Raw genomic sequence first — 23,181 nt, forward strand, 5'->3', positions numbered from 1 at the left:
TTATCTTTATCGAAGAGAGACAGGGATGATCCAGTTCTTTGACCTTGAAACTTAAGGTCTGTTGCTTCTTTTGGCAGTTCTCTCTCATTTCCTTTCATGTTAGCTACTACAGTCAGTTGCTTTTCCTATAGTAGGTTTTGAACCAAAGGAACACCGGTGAACTAGTTGTTCGTTACGGTGTTTCTATTGTTGCGCTTTATACAATCAGCAAGTTGATCAACGAAAATATCAGCAGCACTTACATTTGGTGGGGTAGTTCATTTTCCTAGATACAGACGAGCATCCATCATGTACTTGTTCCACTATTGCGCATCATAACGATTTTAACCCGTTCGCATCCTATTTAAATACTGTAGCAGTTCACTGAGAAAACACATTTAAATCCTGCACTACGGCAGGTGCACAGTAACTTTTTCAATAAGTTATCACTAACCCCCGCTGTATTCACTAAACGTATGTACAACAGGGATATTGTCACTTTTTGTCCAGTTTCAGTCATTTAAGTTAGTCTGCGCCGAGGTACGAATTCTTTTCGAACGACTTGTCCCACCGTCGTCATTTGTATCACTATCGTGTCATCAAGCACTATTACACGCATCACTCGAACTAAGACCTTCAGTGTCTATTTCGTTGTCACAAACATCAGTCTTCATAATCACTCTCTAAAACACTGTCTATTAGCTTTCATGTTCCATCTTCATCAACACCGACACATCTTCTTGACGCCATGATTGCAACTGATGTGAGTGAAATAAGATAAACAAAGATTCTTTTATCTCTTGTTCCAGAAGTGTGTGATAACCTGAGCGTGGAGCACGTAAAATAACTGAAGCCACATGTCTAAACGTCAGCTCAGAATTCATACAAGTGGCATCTGTGAGTTAGTAACTGAACTACATGTATTGATATACATCAGTGCATCGCCGCGAGCTGAGCTTATCATTGGATTAATATGCCACGAATAACTTTTGTGAGCTAGGGTCGTCAAATGATGCGATTGGGTTAATGCCATATTTGTTGGGTTTCAAAGGAATAAACATTCTAGAACGGCATTTCCCCTGGAAGCCTACTAGCTATTCATCTATCGTGAGGTACGTGCCTGGTTTGTAATGGCTTCTAAATTTCAGTATAAACATTTCCCAAATCTTAGAAATAGCTGCAAGTTTTTCCTTTTTTTCTGTGCGTCCTTATCAAATCTTAAACAATTAATCAAGAACCAGAATCTTCTGTCGGACATCCTTGTATCCTTTACTGGAAAATGTTGACAAATATGATTTTTCAGTCGAGATGGTTATTCTTTAAGGCTGCAGTTAGTATCAATAATCCGAGTAGAGCTTCAAGTTCTTTCATTGTGACATCTTGAAGACTGGCATCAGCCGATTTCTTATAATTAACCCACTGGAGCGCAATTTCTTCATTGGTATGAATCAGAACTTCTTCAAGCAAATCAAGTGTGAAGAATTTCTTGAAAGTGTCCACTGGTTCTCTTGACACCGCTTGCATTTGGTGTGGAATCTGCCTGACGTGAAAATTTTTTTTGCATAATATTTCCATCTACAGGTACGCTAGTTTTCCACTTAAAACCGTTCTTTCTGGCAATTTCTTCTTTATCTTCTCATTTAATTATGTAAGATGTTCCTGCGTTATCTCCAGTTGGGCACTCTTCTTCCACTCCAGTTTCAGTGGTTCTTTCAGCTGATAGCTTGCCACTAATTTCACGTATAGATCTTGTGTTATCTTCCCTACTTCTGCGGATAATTTGACTGTCAGTAAAAAATCCATTTTGACTGTTTTCTTGATCATTTATTTTCATCTTGCTTTCTCCCTCTCCTCTTTGAGACTTCATTCTCACTGCTGACCAATGTCTCCTTCCCCTCTTCATTGCTGTCCATTTCTGGACTTCCCATCATACTCTTCGGAAGCTTTCTTGGCCTTCCTCTTCGTTTCCGCTTACTTTCCAATTCGCAAAGACATACTAATGTACTCTCTTCCTCGCATTCTGAATGAGAATAATTAGGCCTGTATTCTGGGTCTTTATTGCTGTCATATCTATCACTGTGACCAAAATTCGCTTCGAGTACATCATTTTTCTCTCGTACATCGTGAGATAAAAGCAAATCCAAAATATCATCCTCTGCAAGTGTCTGGTGGTTCATTGTTTTACACTTAAAAGAGCTAAAGACCAAATCCGTGTAACGCTGATGTTCAGTGAACTAGAACCCAATGTCATTAAAATAGGATTCATGCAGAGAATGTGAAATATTAAAGAAAACTTCCGACTGCATATCACGACAGATTTCTATAAGAATTCCTTGACCTCATGCAACTAGTATTTGCAAATCTTATTCTGACAGTTTGAGCACAACTAGCACTCATTAAATTTACAACGTAGTGATTCATTATTAACTATTAAAGGGTAGAGAAGGGTCCATTATTCCATACCATTAGTTTGTATAGTGTCCTATATAGCTGGGACTAGTTTTGACCCCACATATATTGGATCATCTTCAGCCACGAACAAATTGGAAAACATATGCTCACATACAACCAGTAATGAAGTAAACAGTCTGGTATGTCTCAATTTACAATCCAAATTTATAACATTGTTGAAGTCCGACAACACATCCAGAATTGAAACCAAATGACGCATCAAAACTGCTGCGGTTGGTGTCAAACTATGTCATAACTTATGTACTGTTTCATTACCAAAATATATTGTGGCGGACTTACCCCAAGGAGTCAACTTCTTGTAACGGCTGCAGAACCACAACTGACAGAGGGCAGTATATGTGGAAGGAGAGGGAGCCTAGTGGCTCACAGGATGGAGGGGAGTATCTGTTCTTGACTCATGATTTAAGAGTGCTAGGGTTATAGGGTTAAAAGTGGTAAGGACACATTATATTATAACAGAGAAATTAAGGAACAGCTGTAGATTAGAAAGTAGTTAGGAATGATTGTGGGAGTAAGGAGGGACTGAAGGAGCTTACTGGGAAATTGAATTTAGCAAAAAAAATCAGCTAAGGATATGGTAACATGATTGCAAACATAATTGGCATCCACATGAATTTCAGAGAGCAATGGAAAAATATGTATGCACACTTCAAGGCAGGAACTGGTTCCAGGAAGGACATTCCAGGGATCATTAATTAACAAGGAGAGTGTATATGTGAAGACATACAGACAGCAGAAGTATTCGGTCACCAGTATGTAAAGGCAGTTGCGTAAAAGGATATTGTCCAGATAGAGGTTACTAAACCGGCAAATTACTGGAATTTACCTTTGATAATAAAGACATTTACAAAAAGATACAAAAGTTGAAAGCTAGAAAATTAGCTGGGATTGATAAGATTTCTGGGGATATATTAAAGGCAATGGGTTGGGATATAGTGCCATATCTGAAATACATACTTGATTACTGTTTGCGTGAAGAAGCGATACCTAATGGAGTGAGAGTTGCAATAGTAGTTAAAGTGTACAAGGGAAGGAGTGACAAACATAAAGCAGATAATTACAGGCCAGTCAGCTTGGCATGTTGTTTGTAAGCTCTGGGAAGACATTATCTCTTATTATATTAGACACATTTGCAAAATTACTAACTGGTTTGATAGAAGGTAGCTCAGGTTTAGGAAAGGTTATTCCAATGAAGCTCAACTTGTGGGTAGCTAAATTTCTAGAAAATAGAACTGGAGAATTAGAGGTGAAGTTTTATGTGATCCTGTAACAATTAAGAGGGGAGGTTCCACAGGGCGGTATTATTAGACCTTTGTGTTTTCTTATAGACAGTAAAACCTGTTTCTGCAAGGAACATGGAAAAAGAACATGTTAAGTGAGAAAGCGTACTACTGAACGTATGAATGAAATCTATCCAGAATTATGGAAATTTTTGGATAAGATTTTTTTCAACATGAGGGCATTTTATATCTTGTATCCATGGATACAGTGAAAATTATATCTAGTATATCTACAATTTCTAAAGATTGGAGGAAAGTATTAAAAGGTGTGAAAAAACACAAGAGAACAATATGAAAACCCTTTCTGCTGGGGCTTGTAAAATAGCAGTGCACTGAAAGGTGTGAAAAACACCAGACAACAAATGATACATTTGCGTGGGGGGCCCATAAAAATATCAAGTATTTTTTGCAGGTCATACTTTCTAAAACAAATATTAGTAGAAGCATTTTATTTTGGACCAGTGGGTTATTAAACATTATTTTTTGGTCACACTATTAAAGAACGAATTAGAGGTTTTACTCAACTGTGTGACGATGAGGAATGGCTTTTGTCGCCATCTTGAATCCAACGAAACTTTGACCAGGACTAATTTGAGTGGTCGAGTCGTAGCTCAAATCTGCGAGTTTCAACATTCACGCAAGATAGACTCCAATCCAGTGTCAGTTTTGATTCGTACCACCTCTGTGCGCATAAAGATGTGGATGCTAGTCCACTTTCTGACAGATTAGAATTTTGTCTTCATTAGTAACAAATTTCGTGACCTTTTCTGTATCCAACTAGGCTATTACAAGACAATATGCACCACGCTAGTCAACCTCACACGATTATGTTCCTAACCCAGATATAAGCTATCACGTGATAAATATTCTCTACCCTTCTCTGTACCATTAAAAATTAAATAATTGAAGTTCAACCAATTCAATACATAAAAGAAAGAAATGTAGTAATTACATTCTTATTTAAATGGGACCGGTTTCGACCCTAGTCCAGGTCATCGTCAGCCGTAAAAACAAGTAGGCGAAATCACACAATGTTTATGAATATTGGAGAAATGGGTCAGTTTCACACTCTGTCAGGCACAAAGTCACAACACTATCAAATAATATATGAAGATTATAAATAACTTGAAGTCGCAGACGAATAGATTTGTAGAAGCAAACCAGTTCCTGGTGCTTCTCTGTACCACTCAACATAAAAAAAATATCTAACTTCTGAATGGTATGCAAGCACATACAGGCTCACTGTGTTATTCACTACCCTCACTGCCAACTGGCAAGTAAAACTAAACATTCCTGAGGCTAACTACTAGCTCCCCGAAGGTGCAACTTACCCTGTTAAGTTCAGAAATTCAAGGCCTTTTCCCATAAATACACAACTGTGGTGATGATTCTTACCGGAGTTGGAAATCACGTTTCTTTCACAGGGGATGGCAAATAACATTCTCAGGACTAGGAAAAATGTGATCGTAATAAGCGGTAATTGCGAAAATTTGTGACGCGACAAGTGAGGTATTTTTTATATAGATTTAATACTATTAGAATCGGGACTTCTAATTTATAACGTGCTCAGTGGCAAAACGTGTAAATAAGGAACACGCTAACAAGGTTTCGGTGTACGTTTTGTAAATGAGTAAAGAACTGAATCACAGATACGGCTATTTGCAGATGACATTATACTGTATAGAGTACTAAATAAGTTGCAGGACTGTGAGCAACTGCGGGGGACCTAGACAGTGTTGAGACGAACAGCTGATAATGGTATGAGTGTAAATGAGATGGAAAGTCAAGTTGTTAAACCAAGAGGAAAATTCCTCTGTTTTAATTACTATGTTACTACCTTATGCGGAACACTGGAAGTATCTAGGTGTTAAATATATGGAATTATCTGCATTGGGGTAATCATATTAAGAAGGTTATTAAAGAAGGTTACAGATCTCTTCCCATGGTTATGAGACTATTTAGGGGTTTCAGTAAGAATGTAAAGGAGAGGGCATGTAAGTCTATGGTAAGACCAAATTAGAGTATGGGACCCACACTGGGACTACTTAATACAAGAACTGTAAAAGATTCAAAGGAAAGCAACACTATTTGTTCTAGGTGATTTCGGACTAAGGAGTAGTGTTATTAAAATGTTGTGAACTTTGGGCTGGGAAGACTTGGAAGTAAGGAGAAAAGATACTAGACTATGCGATATGTTTCAAGCTGTCAGCAGAGAGATGGTATGCAATGACAATAGTGGACAAATAAGTTTGAGCGGAGCTTTTAAAAAGGGATCATATGAAGATGGATTTCAAGAGGACAAATTGGGGCAGATATTGATTTATAGGACAAGAAGTAAGGGATTGAAATACATTATCAAGGTTAATATTCAATAAAGTTCCAAGTTCTTTGAAAACGTTCAAGAAAAAGCTAGGTAAACAATTGATAGGGAATCTGCCACTTTGGCGATAGCCCTAAATGCAGATTGTTGATGATAGATGACCTGATCAAGCAGCACTTTTCATGTCACTTGCAACAATAAATGAGCTACTGCATATCAAAATAATACAGTATCTATTTTTATCATACGCTAAACTATCTTAGGAAACTCTTACATAGTCCTACTGTTTTAATTTACAGTTTGAAGCCCACATGGGTTCCACTGGTTTCCACTGTGTTCCTTATGTTGACAGCTCGTGATATGCCGATTGTTCTTTTTACCAATTACAGTGTGAATTTACCCAGGAAGTGAATTGTTTGTAACAAACTAAATGCTAAGTTCTTTTTTGATGGATTTAAAAATGACAGTAAACTTTTCTTAGCCCTGTTCAGTCTAGAATAACTGTTGACCCATTCTAAACAAGGAATTTATTTTTATACACAAATATTCCTACTACTTTACTGCTTCTACATTGTCTAATTCACAACAGCATACGTCTTCATTAGTATCCATGATGGTACACCATTCGATTTACACCAAAAGCGCATGCTGGCTTGACCTGTAGTATTTAGTATATCCATGTGAAGATCACTATTCGGACATCAGCAAATGTCGTTCATTCTTGTTCAAACAGATACAGACAAAAGGTTGTTTACATCCATAATAAGTCAGAATCGTAGTAGTATCCTAAATGAGATTAAAGTCGATATATAACAGCCAAGAAACGGAACACACTGGCATATAGATCAAATTTAAAATTACTGTACACTGTGCAATAATACAAAAAACTAGCGTTGAAGACACTGTAATGAAGAAATGATTAAACAACAAAGCACAAGGAACTCATGCCAATGCCACGCATAGTCTCAAACTGGCAGAACCTATTACTGTGACACAGCTGCATGGTAAGACATCTCGGGCAATGTGATGTCACCAAACCAGAGTAGAAATATTTGTCTTGGCTCTTTCTAGGAAACGGCTTTGTGTAGAAATATGTGAATACTAGTATTGTAATCAGAAGAGTCCAAACTAACAAATATAAAAATACACATTTTTACTTCAGTTCTCCTTTAAAGCATTGTATTCAAAAATACAGTAGGTATAACTTGCATGGCAGGTGAACATTTTGAAATTCTGAAGAAAAAAAAAATCATTGACAAGAAGAGTATAGCATCCATTAATTTATAAAGCACTATTAGTTGAATCTTCGATCCTGCACATTGAAAATGTATGGAAGATGTTTGTAACTTATTGTAATGCTGCACTAAGTGAAAAATAATTGGTTGTGTTGAGTACTAAAAAAAATTAAGATAATCTTGAATTCACTCTTAGATCATTTTTGATAGATTTTAAGTTCATAAGGTCATCTTTTTAAGGCAGGTTACTAAAATCCAGGTCCTATTTATGGGATTTAACTTGGTTGGTACTAATTTACATCACAATTTGAGATTGAAAGGTTTATATCCAACCATCTGAGCTGTGTATGGGCTGTTATCTAGAAATTTGCCATTTTCAGGAAGTATAGTTTAATTTCCTGCATAGTATGAATTTACTCTTCCTCAGTTTGCTTTGTTAACACTTTGTAATATCTGCTGTTATTGTTCATGTGCACTTCAGAATATCTTTATCTTGCCCTCTTAGTTTCCCTTCTATTAGTATTTATCTTCCTGTTTTCTTTAAATTGCAGGGAGAAATTGAACCTACATTGCGGCTGAAGGAATTTTTTCTCTCTTCTGAACTGGTGGAAGAAAACATGTTCCTGAGAGTCTGTAATGCAACCTACTTTCTGCTCTACAATTTAATAAAAGAAAAGGCCAAACAGAAACCTGTACAAAAAGATTGGTTGGTGCTAATGGACAATTTGAAAGCATCATTCGAGTTTCTTGTACATTGTGGTGATAATTTTTTGAATACCATTTTTACTCATACTGCTTCAAGTTTGGGGATGGAGAATCTGCTTGAACCATCACAGCTGTTACAATATCAAGAAGACAGTTTGGATTTCCAAATAACCATTTTGGATATGACTCATAACTTTTACAGTAATACGATTATTGGCACAAATCCTGATAAAACATTTCAGATGTATGTTCGATTAGTATCATCTATGATTATGATGTGTGTCAAGAGAAAGAATTTTACAAAGATGTTGGAAGTTTTAGAGAAAGTTTGTTGTATCAAAACTACAGAGAAGGTACATGCCTTAACTGTGTCATTGTTCAAGGATATTCTTACAAGTTTACTGAATGGAGACTCAAGTTGTAAGCTTGATCAGTGTATTTCTTTGTTGGAATACCTAAGAGAGACAAATTCTTCTAAAGACCTTTATTTTGTATGCTCCCATATAACCATTATTTTAACGTTAATGAACTCTTACTTGCTAGAGAACGTTCACTCCTGGCAAGTTGAATTGATGATTCAATATTACGGACTAATGATTGCCATTTCAGAAATTGTCTCTTCTATAGATTTTGTTCCATGCACGTTGTCATCCGGTGCAAAGTGCCCTTGTGAAGGAAATTCAAGGATACCTCTCAGTATGCTCTTAGAAACATTGCAGTGGCCAATTAATTTCACTGCCACTCATCTGAAGTCTGTGCTTTGTATCTTTTCAAAAGTATCTGTGGTTCAACTTCAGTGCATCAAGGTGTTAAAAGAAATGAAAACTAGATCTTGCCTAGCATGGGAAGAGTGTTGGGATGTTCTTGGTAAGTTGTTTCTGCTTTTAATGTTATACTATTAGCTTGAAATTTAGCTCAGTAATTGGTATTATAACAACATTGACATCACCTACTGCCTAAACTCTTCCACCCAGGCCTCCTACACCATGGAATGCTGTCAGGGTGCTACCAACAAGTGGCAATACTCCCTGTGCGAGTCACGGATTGTCTGGGCAAGGAGTGGGGAGAGCACCAGCTCCATTCTTGCATTCACCTCTCTGCTTGCTCACGGCTTAACCAATGTTCGTGTCTGGTCCCTCGCTAGCCACAACACAGCATGTCTCATCGGCGTTCAGATTCTAGTTCTCGGATTATATCCCTACATTCTTATGTGTTTGCAACTTCATGAAGGAATATCAGCGTGATATCCCCTGCCATTTTGAATCCGGAGTTGCACTGACTCTTGATATATAGGAACTCAAAAAAAAAAAAATTAAAATATATATATGTTGACAGAGTTCCTCTCTTGGCATTGGTTTACAGTGATTTCCACAACTTTTCAACATTTTGGGGTGTGGATTATCAAGATTTTCATGTCACATGAATAGTCTGGTGAATGAATCCCACCCCACGGAAATGGCTGTACATATTCCACGTATCAGTCCATGCTTTTGTATAAGGAAATACAGAAAACATCAACAAAAATATAGAGATTATTAATAATAATAATAATAATAATAATAATAATAATAATAATAATGGCATGTTGTCTCCACAAAAGCCTGGTGCAGGTTACGATTTGACGCTATATAGGCGACCTGTGAGGATGGGGTCCTACCTAAGATTAAATCTAATGATGAAAACATCACAAACACCTAGCCCCTGAACCATAGGAATTAACCAATGAAAGTTAAAATCTCTCGCCTGACCGGGAATCAAACCCAAAACCCCTTGAACCAAGGGCCAGCCTGCTAACCATTTTGCCATGGAGCTGTATATACAGATTAATAGGGATTTTTTTTTTGTACTACATGAAGTACAGGCAATACATCTTCAAAAAACTCACAAAAACACCAGTGAAAATCACTTCGAAAACTTCCACACTCTACTACTCGGGCCAGTTAGGTAAAAACTGTTGGAAAACCAGTCATTGTAATTAACAAACAATGTTACAATATCTAGCCAATCAGGAGAGAGATTCAATGATTTTCTTCCCTGCTAATGCATGTCCCTGCCTGGGTTATTTTAGATATTTTGATACTGGCTGAAATAGGCCAACATTTATTTTATATTTATGGTGTTATTTACTAAGTTTTAGGGTAAACATGAAAACTAAAACATTTTCTCTTTGCATTTTCATCAAAATTTCACTACTGTGTGAAAAATTTCTATGGAGGGATGTACAACAAAGCGATGCACTACACTTAAGACATTTACTCTAGGCCTATATCTGGTTTCCTTCCTCTTGTGGTTTGTCCTTTCAGTCCTGGAACACACTACACATTCTCCAATAGGTCCTTTCTTGCTTGCTGTAGCTGAGATGGGAGATAGAAAGTGTCTTTCCACAAGTCTCATTGGTGGTGGACAGGATTGTGGCCGGCCTTCTTTGTTGACTGTTGCTCCTGCGTTTGGCTAATGAGGTTCAATCTAAACTCCTTCAGAGACGCATTTGATCGTAATAATATCTTCATTATTATGTAGGAATCCTTAACAACAATGTCCAGATTTAAAAAAACCATTTAACACTTTCTTCCAGACTGTATGCCGAGTTGCATGTCAGTAGAATCCACTGGTCCGATGTTATCATTATAGTCCATGGTTATCTGGTTCAAGTCTCATTGGTCAAAAAAGAAAATTCACCATCAGACTGTTGGCTGGCAGGGTAGGAGAGGTAGTGGTATAGCCTACAATTTCTAATCACTAGATTGCGTGCCAAAGGCCTGGATTCAATTCCAGATCTCTCTGCGTTGTTCATAAGGAGTGAGGGCATATGACACTGTTGATGGTAATAAATCTGTCAGATGGAGAGATTAAGTCTGGAGCAGACCCCTTGGTGCTATTCAAGAGGAGTAGATGTGCCGGCATCAGGTTTCATCCTCTCCCTTCTTGCTATCATATATATCGTTCATTTCATCTCATTAACTCCTCTGATGAGGATGGCATCGGAAAGTTATTCATCAGTCATAAAAATTTGCTTCAATATTCATCTTGCTTCATATCAGACTCCGTGAGAGAAACAGGATGAGGGCGAGACTTATGTGTGCTTATCACACTTTGCTACAGTCACCATTTCATTGTTGTGCATTGTTGAAGGTGTATACATCTCTCTCTTGTCATACCAGCAAGTAAATAATTTATCAGTATCATGAACTTACATCCCTCCTTTCTTGGGTTTCTTATCAACTGGTCCTGGTCTCTTGGAGTTTCTCACAAACAGAGATATATACCTGTTGCCAATAAAAAACTTATGCCCTTTGTCAAAATATGACCTTGTAAGTGTTAACACAAACCCTTCGTGACATTCCAGCCCGCCGTGCTGAGTGACACACAGTTGAGGCTCTAGCCTTTAAACCCCAACTAGGCAGGTTTGATCCAGGCTCAGTCTGGTGTTATTTGAAGGTGCTCAAATACATGAGCCTCGTGTTGGTAGATTAGCTGACACGTAAAAACTCCTGCACGACTAAATTCCGGCACCTCGGCATCTCTAAAACCGTTAAAAGTAGTAGTAGTTGTTGTTGTTATTATTATTATTACATTCCAGCCTCTCTCAGTTCCTCAAAGTCAGTTTCTGTATTTTTACTAGCGTACAGTGTATGATAAAATTCAGATTGTAACCAGTTTCACAGTCTGTTAACACTAAGAATTTCACACCCAACATAAACCTTTTTTGATGTGTACTGGAGAAATGACACACGATATGTTTGGTTCCATCAGAACTTTTACTGGCCTGATTTTTTGAAGTCTATTTCCAGGTACTGTTATCATTGAAATGTAACCTCAGAATCATCAGATGTCTGTTGCGACACATGACATTTCCAAATATTGTGTTTATGAGAGTATCTAGGCTCTACTACTGTGCAATATTGTGCTTCCTTGCTGGATCCATCACCATTGTTACAGAAAAACAATTATGCCTCATCTACATCATGATGTGTGTTCAGTTGCTGCTGTGAGGCATCTGGGGTTGCCTACACCTCCATCATGAATAGGGTAATGATTATTTCATAGGCTATTTGTTAGAATGTTCATTAAGTTTTTCATCCCTAATGCCAGACTGGATTGGGTCGAGAAATCATGTTTTTAGTAGTACAAAATTAGCGTAATTTACCTTGATTGTATGAGAAACTGTTTGGTGGCACTAACCTTCATTGTATTCTCACCGTGTGAGCAGGCTGCTTTTCTTCTCCCTCCTCCTCCCTTCCTCCAGATAAATTACTCATACTATCATTCTCCAGATAGTCATTCACAAAGATATCGTCTTTACTATCGTAATAGATTTATTACCTAAAGCAAGGTCAATCTAGTGTGGTCAAGACACTAATGTTACTTATGGAGCTGCCATGTTGAGTCTTAATGTGAGCCTAACCAAAGGCAAGTGTATTTGAATTTGGAGGATTTAGGTACCAGACATTGAAATAAAAACAGCTATTTTTCATGTATAATTTAATTGGGCATCTCTTGTTCATGTATATATAACTGTATAATATTTAAATGAATACATCCACAGCTATTTGAATGGGAGGATAACAGAACCTGAATTTCATTTATTGAGAAACAAGAATCAGCAGAAGTGCTTATGTATATTCTTTTACTTCCATACAGCTTGGTCTTATAGTGATTCTTTTTGCTGGCGAGATGTAGTGTTTACAGTGCACTATGTCTTCTGGTATGGGCTATATCAAATTTGTTACTTTCATTGACCTGTCACAGTCTCATCCTTGGCTTTGACAATATGAAAGTGACTGAGGTATGAGTGATGCTAGTAATACCATTCCTTATGCAGCCAGTCCCTGTTATGAATGGTGTGAAAATATCGCTCATAGGGTCAGTTGGTGCATACATTTCAGTGGGCTTGGCAGACTGATATGTAAGAGCAACTGCTGGCTCGGTGAGGAAAGCAACGGGAAACTACCTCACTCCTCGTTTCCCTAGTACGCCTCTTCAGTGACGCCTAGGCTATTTATGACAGCTGTTGGCGAAGCTGCAGAGGATCAAACCAGCCTTCGGGCTGATTACCCAACATACTGTCAAATTACGCAATCTCACTGACATAGATATCTGCACGGTCCCTCTGTTCAATAGTGAACTTAAAGTACATTACTTAGACAGTTCTAGTAAATTACCTTCAGGCTGATTCCAGAGAATAGTCCACCCAAGTAGGAAAAAGTAAAGTTTAAAATAAAACTCAACAATTTGTTTTTATGATAGATAAAACATATTATTTTATTAATTTCATGAAATGTATTAATTTGATTACTTTCAGTTTTTAAATGTGTGCTTAATTGAACCTTTATGTAGAAGCTAAATTCATTTGATATTTCTCAATAGTTTTAGGAATTCCTGTTCATTATGATGAAAAGTTATCACAATAATTATAGTAAATGTTAATTCTAATGCTCTTTCTCTTTACAGTAAAGTACTTACTTACGTTATTAACAGTTCATATAAGGTGTAATAAAGCGATTAATTTATTGCTGCAGGCCGTGTAAACACGCGACAAAAAAGTTTTAAAAGTTTCTGTAGATGAAAAGTGCGTGGCTCAATTTGAATAAAACTTAGTATGCAAAGCCAATACTGCACACCCTTTCAATCTGCTAGGGCCTATATCATTCGTTTAAAATTTCAAATGGATCCATACGAAGCTGATAGTAAAATGTGTCGTGTGTTTACGGCGCTCTTGCGAGCAGGTGACCGGGAAGTTCCCCACTGCCGCAACACGCTGCCCACAGGATTCAGTTTCTGCGTCACACTCACTTGTAAAGGATGTATTTTAGAATAGCAATCAGTGTTCATACTGAGGTGATATTTATTAATGCCGCTTACTCACAAGGAACGTTGTAAACGGTATCACGAGAAGAAAGATAACACCTGCCCAGTTAAGCGTACGCTGCCAACAGGTACGAGAATCGGTGAAGAAACGCAGAGCTCAGAAAAAAATTCAGTGCTTATCAACAGTTACTTCCTGTTCTACAAGTCCAACAACACAACCATCAACATTGATTGCAGAGCAGAGTATGCCAACGTCTGATTATATATGCAAACAAACATTGGGGAAAGCTGTAAAGCGTTCGGAGCAGACCAGAGAGTCCACGGAAGAAATGGGAACTTGTGTAAAATTTTGTTTTAAGTTCATCTATCTCCGGCAAATGCAGTAAGTCTTCACTTCCAAATCAAGACGTCCTTAAATTCTCAATCCGGATGATATCAGTTGGCCATCCCATCGAGCAAGAGATTCTATCTCAGTAAAGGACTGTTCTGGACAAAAATTTAAAAAAAAGAAACTGTTCATGCGCGTCACAATGCAAGACGCATACAAAGTTTTTAAACAAGAATACCCACATCTCGCAATCGGTCAGTCTTCTTTTTGTGGACTTCGACCAAAGTACATTTCTGTGCACTACCAGGAACACATGATATTCATTATGTGGAGCCATTCAAAAAATATTTAGTTCAGGCAAGAAAATATTATTTTGAAACTACTACCACGCACTCTCTACATCCAGACTACAAGATTAAAGCAGATGACAAAAATCCACCCAGTGTTACGGCTTTTGAAGTGTGTGACTTCGTACTTGGAAAATACAGCGGAAAGAAACAGAAAAAATATGTTTGTACCATAACTGAAAGTAATGGTGATATTTATTTTGTAACCAATTTTCGCAAGTGAAACGATGAAGCTGAACTGTTTTGTAAACCACCGACGAAAGACGAGTTTTTTTAAAAATGTAAGTGAAGTCGAAAGAAAATTATGGGCGACTCGTTTTATTCGTGAGAAATGGTATTTTGATGAGTCTATACAACAAGCAGAATGAACACAATTGTTTTTTCATTTTATTATATATTTTTTTGACCAAGCTTTCATTCAAACTGTAGGCTACTTTTAAGCGTTGAATGTTCAGTTATTGTTAAATATTTTAGTTCATTTTGCATTCACTGTTATTAGTATTAAATGTGTGACAGTTCATAAAAACACTTTATTAAATAGGCCACATGTCAGTGCCATTATCTGTAGTTATATATATACTGTATATATAATTTGCTGGGGCCATCAAGGACCACGTTAAGTCTTGTTGCATTTGACACTGAACTTGGCCTTCTTTAGAGCCCAAATTTCCCTCATTCTTTGTGAGTTGGCCTGCTTACGCTCCTCTGTCCAAGGGGCACCATGTCTTCTCTTCGGTTGCTCGTCTCGGTTTAGCCCGTTCGTCAATATTTTCTTGAAGAGATCTCTGTTAAGGGCGTCTTCAGCTGAGATATGTAGCATTTGCAGGTCTTCTTTGGTATTTCTAAACCAGGGAATTGTGGTTTTCGGGTTTGAATCAAAAAAGTGAAAGATTTCTTTAGTTAACTTTCTTCCGTCCATTCTTTTCAGATGACCGTAAAATCGTGCCCGTCTTTTTCGTCGGACAAACTGGCCGCAACTTCAATATCAGGTACTCTGAACATGTCAACGCCATTAAATACAACAGATTCTCTGCCATAGGACAGCACATACAAGACTACAAACATAGCTTCACCAGTATTGACAATGACATAAACATACTTAAAATCATTAACAAAGGCCCCCTCTTAAACATTACTGAAAATTGCTTTATCCACCTTGACCAGTACTTCAACCCTAATTTCAATTTAAACGACATTTCTAAAATACCCAATATCCTTTTTGACTTCCTAATTCTTCTTCTCAAAAATTCCAAATTCCAAAACCCCAATTCTATTTTCCATGTCTTACATAGTTCCCACCCACATTTTCTACCTCCAATAACCCACCCTCCAAACCCACCTTAAACTACCCCTCCTTCATTTCCCTATCTTATCTTTCCTCATTACCATCTAACTTCAATTTCTTTTATTCTTTCTCTTATTTCACTATCACTCTTCCTCGTTTAATTTATTCTCCTCTTTCAAAAATTTTTGTCTTGCGCCAACTTCGACTACTTCAATCATAACCTAAATTTTTTTTTTTTAAAATAGCGCACTGTGCATATAATTTTTCATTTGTTTTCCAATATTGCGCTTTTTACTACATTTTTTTCTTCTCTCTACAATTGTTTTTTCAAGTCAACTCTTTACCAAGATCTTAGCTGGAGTACGGGTGCTCATTCGGTTATACTAATTGGCATCGTATATTTTTTATATACGTACTTGGCTTCCCGCAGCCGTGACAGGTTCTGGACCTTCGAAACGTTCTCCACTCTACTTTGGTGTTTGGCCGCAGCACGTGACCTTGAGTGTGCCGCGCTGGTCACCGGGAGCTGGCGGCTTTCTTCTACAGATCTGTTCGTCTGCGAATTCAAGCCTTTTTGATCTTCGCATGTTGATTGGTAGTGTTGTGACTTTGTGCAGGATAGAATGTGGTGTCGTGTCTTTGTGCCTAACAGAGTGAAAAACTGACCTCCAACATTCATAAACATTTTACATGTTTTTTATGGCTGATGATGACCTAGACTAAGGTCGAAACCGGTCCCATTTAAATAGAAATGTGATTGCTACGTTTCTTTCTTTTGAGTATTGAATAGGTTGAACCTCCTTTCCAGTTATTTAATTTTTTCTGATTGTGTCGGTAATTTTCTCTATATTGCTGTAGACTTCCTTGTTGGATCTCTTTTGATGGATTCCATTTCTGTACTTTGATCCCAAGATTCCTCTCACAATTTTGCGTTTTTTTCTCCAGTTCTTCAAGGAGTCCTTTGTTGGCATTTAGAGACAGGGTTTCGGCAGCATATAGAACTACTGGCTTCAGAACTGTTTCATAGTGACGTATCTTGGTGTTTTGGGAAAGGCATTTTTTGTTGTAGATTGTGCGGGATGTTTGGTAGGCTATTTCCAGTTTGCATACTCGCTCCTGAAGTGCTTCTTTGTCCAGTCCATTTTTCATGATCTCACCCAGGTATTTGAATTTGTCTACTCGGGCGATGTCCCCGTATTTTGTATGGAGTTTTGGTGGAGCCTCTTTGATGTTAGTCATTACTTCTGTTTTCTCAAACGATATCTGCAAACCAGTTTGTTCGGCAATTTCCTTTAAAATTTCAACTTGAGCTCTAGCGGTTTCTATGTCGTTTGAGAGAACAGCAATATCATCGGCAAATGCTGTCTGTTGCGATCCCCTTGGATTTGGTTCCTATTCTCAACGGACTGTAGTTGGTTTCCTGTAATCTCACCCGCCAGGTTCTGATGATCTTTTCAAGAACACAGTTGAAGAGTATTGGGGATAGCCCATCCACCTTGTCGGACTCCTGTTTTGATGTCAAAGGAATGCGAGAGACATCCGTGGAACTTCACCTTGGATTTTGTATCGGTCAGGGTGGCTTTAATTAATGCCAGCAGTTTCAAATCTACTCCAAATTCATTTAAGATGTTTAGCAGGACTTCCCGGTCAGTGGAGTCGTACGCTTTCTTAAAGTCCACAAAGACAGACACATACTGCTTGGACCTTAGTGTACAATATCTGATGATCGTTTTGAGATTTTGGATCTGTTCAGCTGTTGAGCAACCTTTTCTGAACCCTCCTTGGTATTCACCTATTTGATGTTCGACTTGTGCTTCCAAACGCTCCAGGATGGCAAGTGATAGAATTTTGTAAGTCACGGGTAGCAAAGATATTCCTCTGTAGTTGTTGATGTTCTTCATGCTGCCTTTTTTGTGTAATGGATGGATCAAAGCTATTTTCCAATCTTCGGGTAGGGTCTCCTTGTTCCAAATTTCTTCTATTTGCTTTTGCAAGATATCAAGTGATTCCTCTGGGGCATATTTCCATAGTTCTGCTACTACTGAGTCTTCCCCTGGCGCTTTGTTATTTTTGAGACGGGCAATGTGGCGCTTTATTTCATCTGTCGGGTGGTCTGGAATCTGGGTACCTGAGTAAGGGTTCCTTGGTCTCAATGGCGCTTTGCGGTTTAGAGCAATTAAGTAAATTCTTGAAGTAATCTGCCAGAATGCTGCAGTTTTCTTCATTTGACGTCACCAGTGTGCCGTCCTTTCGCTTAAAGCATAGAGATGGTGGTTTATAGCCAGTGAGTTTGCGTTTGAAGGCTCTGTAGTACTCCCTGCTTTCATTCTTCCTAAAGTTTTGTTCTATCTTTTCAATGAGAGATTTTTCGAATTTACGTTTCTCAGTTCTGAACACCCTAGCTGCTTGGGCACGTTGGGTTTTGTAGGTTTCCCAATCATTTTCTGATTTCGTAGAGTAGTACTGTTTCCACGCATTGAGTCTTTCTTGGAGAACTGATTCGCAGGTACTATTCCACCAGGCATGCTTTTTACTTCTCTTGATTTCTGCAACGTCTTTGGCGGCCTCAACAAGGCGACTTTTGGCGTTGTTAAAGTCACAGTCATTTGCTTTAGCCTTCTCCTGGAACTCCTCGACCCTTTGCCGAAGTTTATCATTGTTGAAGCGTGTGATCTGTTTGGTTGTCTTCCTTGTGTTTCCGGGAATTGGTTTGAATTTGATAAGAGACATATAATGATCTGAGGCCACATTGATGCCTTTCTTTACCTTGACATTCATAATCTCAGGGCTGTTTCTCCTGGAGATTGCAACATGATCAATTTGGAACTCTCCGAGAGCTTGGACGGGAGAACGCCAAGTCATTTGCTTTCTGTGTAGATGGCGAAAGTGGATCGACATGACCTGCAGGTTGTGATTTTCGCAAATGGACACCAGTCTTTTGCCGTTGGGATTGGTTCTTTTGTGAGCAGGGTAATTTCCTATAACTTTCTTGTACTTCTGTTCACGACCTAGTTGGGCATTGAAGTTGCCCAAAAGAAGCTTGACATGGTGTTTGGGGATTTTGTTTAATTTTTCATCCAGTAGGTCCCAGAAATTATCAACTTCGTCTGGATCTGACTTGTTCTTATCGTTTGTAGGAGCATGTGCGTTAACTAGGGCGTAGGTTTTGTTCGCGCATTTAATTGTGAGTATAGACAATCTGTCATTCACAGGTTCGAAATTTGCAACCGATTTAAGGATCTTGGTTCTAACAGCAAACGCGGTTCCAAGCATCACAGCTCCATTGAGGATTCCTCTTTGCGCTTTGCTCTTGAAAAATCGGTAGCCTTCGGATTCAAAAATCTCTTCATCTGGATACCTTGTTTCCTGTAGGGCCATTATGGATATCTGATTTTCGTGAAGAGCTTTGGTGAGGGTTTTCAGCTTGCCAGTTTGTGTAAGTGAATTTATGTTGAAAGTTGCTAGAAAGGTTTTAGATTTTGGCCTGAGTTTTTGACTCTTCGGGGTACACCGAGACGCTCCAACTCGTCTCTTGCATGATGTCGAGTCTCCCCCAGAATCCGAACGAGACTCGTGCGCCGTGGCGTTCACGTCGAGGGATTTATCCGAAGATTTACCCCCTGGGGTATGTTTCTTGAAATGTTGTGCCATCATGCTTTTTGACTTGACTTTGCTTTGGACGGGTACCCATCCTTTTACAACTAGGGTTGTTAGCCCTAGAGGTTGCCTCAAGAGGTTTTCTGGCTTCTGGTCATTTACCAGTCTTCGCCGTAACCCTGGCAAGGGATCAGTTTTTTTTTTTTTTTTTTTTTTTTTCACGGTGGTATTTTATTTCCCTACTACCCTCTGACTCTGCTGGCGGCAGAGCCAGCGAGCTTCCCCAATTCCAATGGGACGCGCCCGATGGAGGTAACCGGTAAATCCCCACACGGGGTTGTATATTATTATTATTATTATTATTATTAGGAGGAGGAATGAAGCTTGTAGTTTTATGTGACCAATCTCAGTATCATAAGCCACGGGACCTCATTTTTTACGCGGAATCCGAACCACTGGACGTGACTTTCATCTCGAAAATCACACATGCATTAATTGGGAGCTCAACCGCTGCGTAGTCACACCCCTTCTTTATTTTTACTGCAATAATTAAATACCGGTATACATTTTATCATTCAGTGATCGTATTTGATGCAGAGTTTAAGATTTATTAGCCCCTCATGTCATGTCGCCATAGCACTGATTCGCGTGTGTAATCCTGCAACACTGTCAAGTAAACACGCGACGATTGCCTTTAACTATATTACGCAACTTACACCTTTTGGTTTTGTTTTTTTGCAAAACTTACCCTTGTCCTTCTTGTAAACAATATCTTTACATTACCAATGAAAGTCGTTACACCCCCCCCCCCCCTTTTTACAGATGAGAGCATATATGGTACGTATAAAACAAGTAATGATATAATAATCCAGTAATAACAAACCTGAAGGAACAATGTCAGCTGATGATACACCAAGAAAAACATCTTAAATTTCAACAACAAACACACGGCTACGCAGAGTTACCAACATGACAACTAGAGAAAGGATATATGGGAAGCAGGTCAGGAAACCCTACGGAGGACGAGATCTTACGTGACGTAGGGAAAGAAACGTGAGAGCATTAACCCTTCAGTCTGGTTTACTCAACATATAGAATTTTAACAAGGTATGAAACACCAATTAAAGGATAAGATTATCAATTAAGAAAAAGTTTAAATCGAACCACGAGGTTCCTGTCGGTTCTTCAGAAAATCAAATGTCCACACAATATTATAATTACATTTAAATAGGTAAGCATAACTTCGACGATGAAATTTACAAGGAAAATTTAACATGGAATATAAACATAATTAAAACCATCTTACAAGGCAAATAGAAAAGAGTTTACAAGGAAAGTAACGACGGAAATTTAAATTTAGCGCAGAGGCCTTTAGAGGTGCAGTCCTCTCCTAATACACATCAGCGAGGGATGCATAGCTCAACAGGTGTACACTAAATTGACGCATTTCTTGAGGCAACCCGAATGGAAAAATTAAAATTTACATTTACACAAAAGGTTGATAAAAGGAATTGCCTCCAAAACAAAGGATATGCCTAGCTGATGAACTAAGGCATTACAAAACCAAAACGGTGAAAACCAGGGTCTAAGGTAAACTCCGAACAAATGTATTTAGATATTAATTTAACATTTGAGAAGAGAAAACATGCTTACCCCGGGATGACTGGAGGCGTGGAGCGGACCACCTTACAAGGTGCATCCGATCGTTAAGACGTACGAAAACCGAAGACGCTGATAGAGCCTTGCTCCTGTTAAGGAGCCAAAGGCCGGAAATTGAGAAACAGCCAATCAGAGAAGCCACCTATGATTCGACCCAAAATTTTCACCAACCAAAATGGCTGTTATTCCAGCCAATGAAAATACCTTACCTAATATCATCATGTGGGAAACATATTTTAGAGGTTTCGATTGCGAAGCCTCCACGTGGCAACTACAGGGTGATACAAAAAATGGGTTACAACATGTACACTTCTGGAGATCTCAATACCTAACACTCCATTATTAAATAAATATAATTCTCTTTTCTGTGAGTCCTGAAAATTCTTTAAATCCACAAAATTTCACAACAAATAACACATCAAAGTTTACATAAATTTACAGAAAAAAAAAACTTTATTGAATTCTTCAAAAATGTTTTGAGTTCCTTAATTTCCATCCACGTTATCGATTTCTCACCACCGGCGAAGAAAGTTAATACGCAGAATTTAGAAAAAACGTAAAGGTATGTAAAGTTAAGTCTGTACCATGTAAACACCGATCGCTACATTTAAAATGTTACAAAATCACATACATCAGGTTTACTACAATGAAATTTGTGGGGGTTATTAAGTGTCATCTAGATATTATGCATAAATCTCAATTTGTTTGGATGGTAAGTTTCATATATATGTTAAAAAGAAATGTACAAATTTAAACACGCGACGCCTGGAATTGGCTTTCAGCATCTGCTGTATTAAGAAAGTAGTTTACCACCACTGCATTTCTGAAAGGTTGACAAACATTGTATGCCTCTTCAGTTGAGTGCATTAAATGTTGTTTGCCAACTGTTATCCATTCATGTGGTAATTTTTTTTGATTGAGAATGTGCCCCTTCGCTGCTATAATATCCTACGATGAATACATTATGCGGTTGTGTTAGACCAGCCCTGTGTTATTCTTCTCGCATGCCCACGGGAGGTTTTGGCACGATGAGCACGAAGGAGTAAATAACCAGAAATAAAATACATACTCGGGCAGAAAGATAATGAAAAACAAAAAAATAAAAATCAGTGGAAGCTCAAATCAATCAAAGGTAACGGGGCAATAAATAAATATACTTGCCTATCATGTTCGCGCGGTTCGGGTCAAAAATAACCAGAGACAGTCATGAACTGAACTTGAGCTTATTAAATCAAAAGGGTAAAATTTAGAAGGCTGAGTAAAAACATACAGTTGATTAAATATAGATCAAAATAATAAGTGGCCACACTAAAATCAGGAGGAAATAAAAAATGAAAGAAATTTGGCCCTGGAAACAACACATAAGCCTAATACACTGACTGACAGAGCAAATGCAACACCAAGAAGGAGTGGTTCGAAAGGGATGAAAGTTGGGGAAAAAACAGAGACGGCACGGACGAATAATTGATGTTTATTTCAAACCGATATGCAGGTTACACAATGCGCACGGCATCGACTCAGTGGGATGTAGGACCACCGCGAGCGGCGATGCACGCAGAAACACGTCGAGGTACAGAGTCAATAAGAGTGTGGATGGTGTCCTGAGGGATGGTTCTCCATTCTCTGTCAACCATTTGCCACAGTTGGTCGTCCGTACGAGGCTGGGGCAGAGTTTGCAAACGGCGTCCAATGAGATCCCACACGTGTTCGATTGGTGAGAGATCCGGAGAGTACGCTGGCCACGGAAGCATCTGTACACCTCGTAGAGCCTGTTGGGAGATGCGAGCAGTGTGTGGGCGGGCATTATCCTGCTGAAACAGAGCATTGGGCAGCCCCTGAAGGTACGGGAGTGCCACCGGCCGCAGCACATGCTGCACGTAGCGGTGGGCATTTAACGTGCCTTGAATACGCACTAGAGGTGACGTGGAATCATACGCAATAGCGCCCCAAACCATGATGCCGCGTTGTCTAGCGGTAGGGCGCTCCACAGTTACTTCCGGATTTGACCTTTCTCCACGCCGACGCCACAATCGTCTGCGGTGACTATCACTGACAGAACCGAAGCGTGACTCATCGGAGAACACGACGTTCCGCCATTCCCTCATCCAAGTCGCTCTAGCCCGGCACCATGCCAGGCGTGCACGTCTATGCTGTGGAGTCAATGGT

General features: G+C 38.7%; 1 protein-coding gene across 1 annotated transcript in view; it reads left to right on the plus strand.

Moving 5' to 3' along the window:
* The window catches only part of LOC136870482 (uncharacterized), a 251,138-nt gene that overhangs the window by 10,916 nt on the left and 217,041 nt on the right, over nt 1-23,181 (plus strand). Inside the window, exon 3 of the mRNA XM_068227133.1 lies at nt 7,838-8,858. Within this exon, the coding sequence (XP_068083234.1) occupies nt 7,838-8,858 (1,021 nt within the window). The remainder of the gene's footprint in view (nt 1-7,837; nt 8,859-23,181) is intronic.

This window comes from Anabrus simplex, chromosome 1, assembly GCF_040414725.1.
Source record: "Anabrus simplex isolate iqAnaSimp1 chromosome 1, ASM4041472v1, whole genome shotgun sequence".
NCBI lineage: Eukaryota > Metazoa > Arthropoda > Insecta > Orthoptera > Tettigoniidae > Anabrus > Anabrus simplex.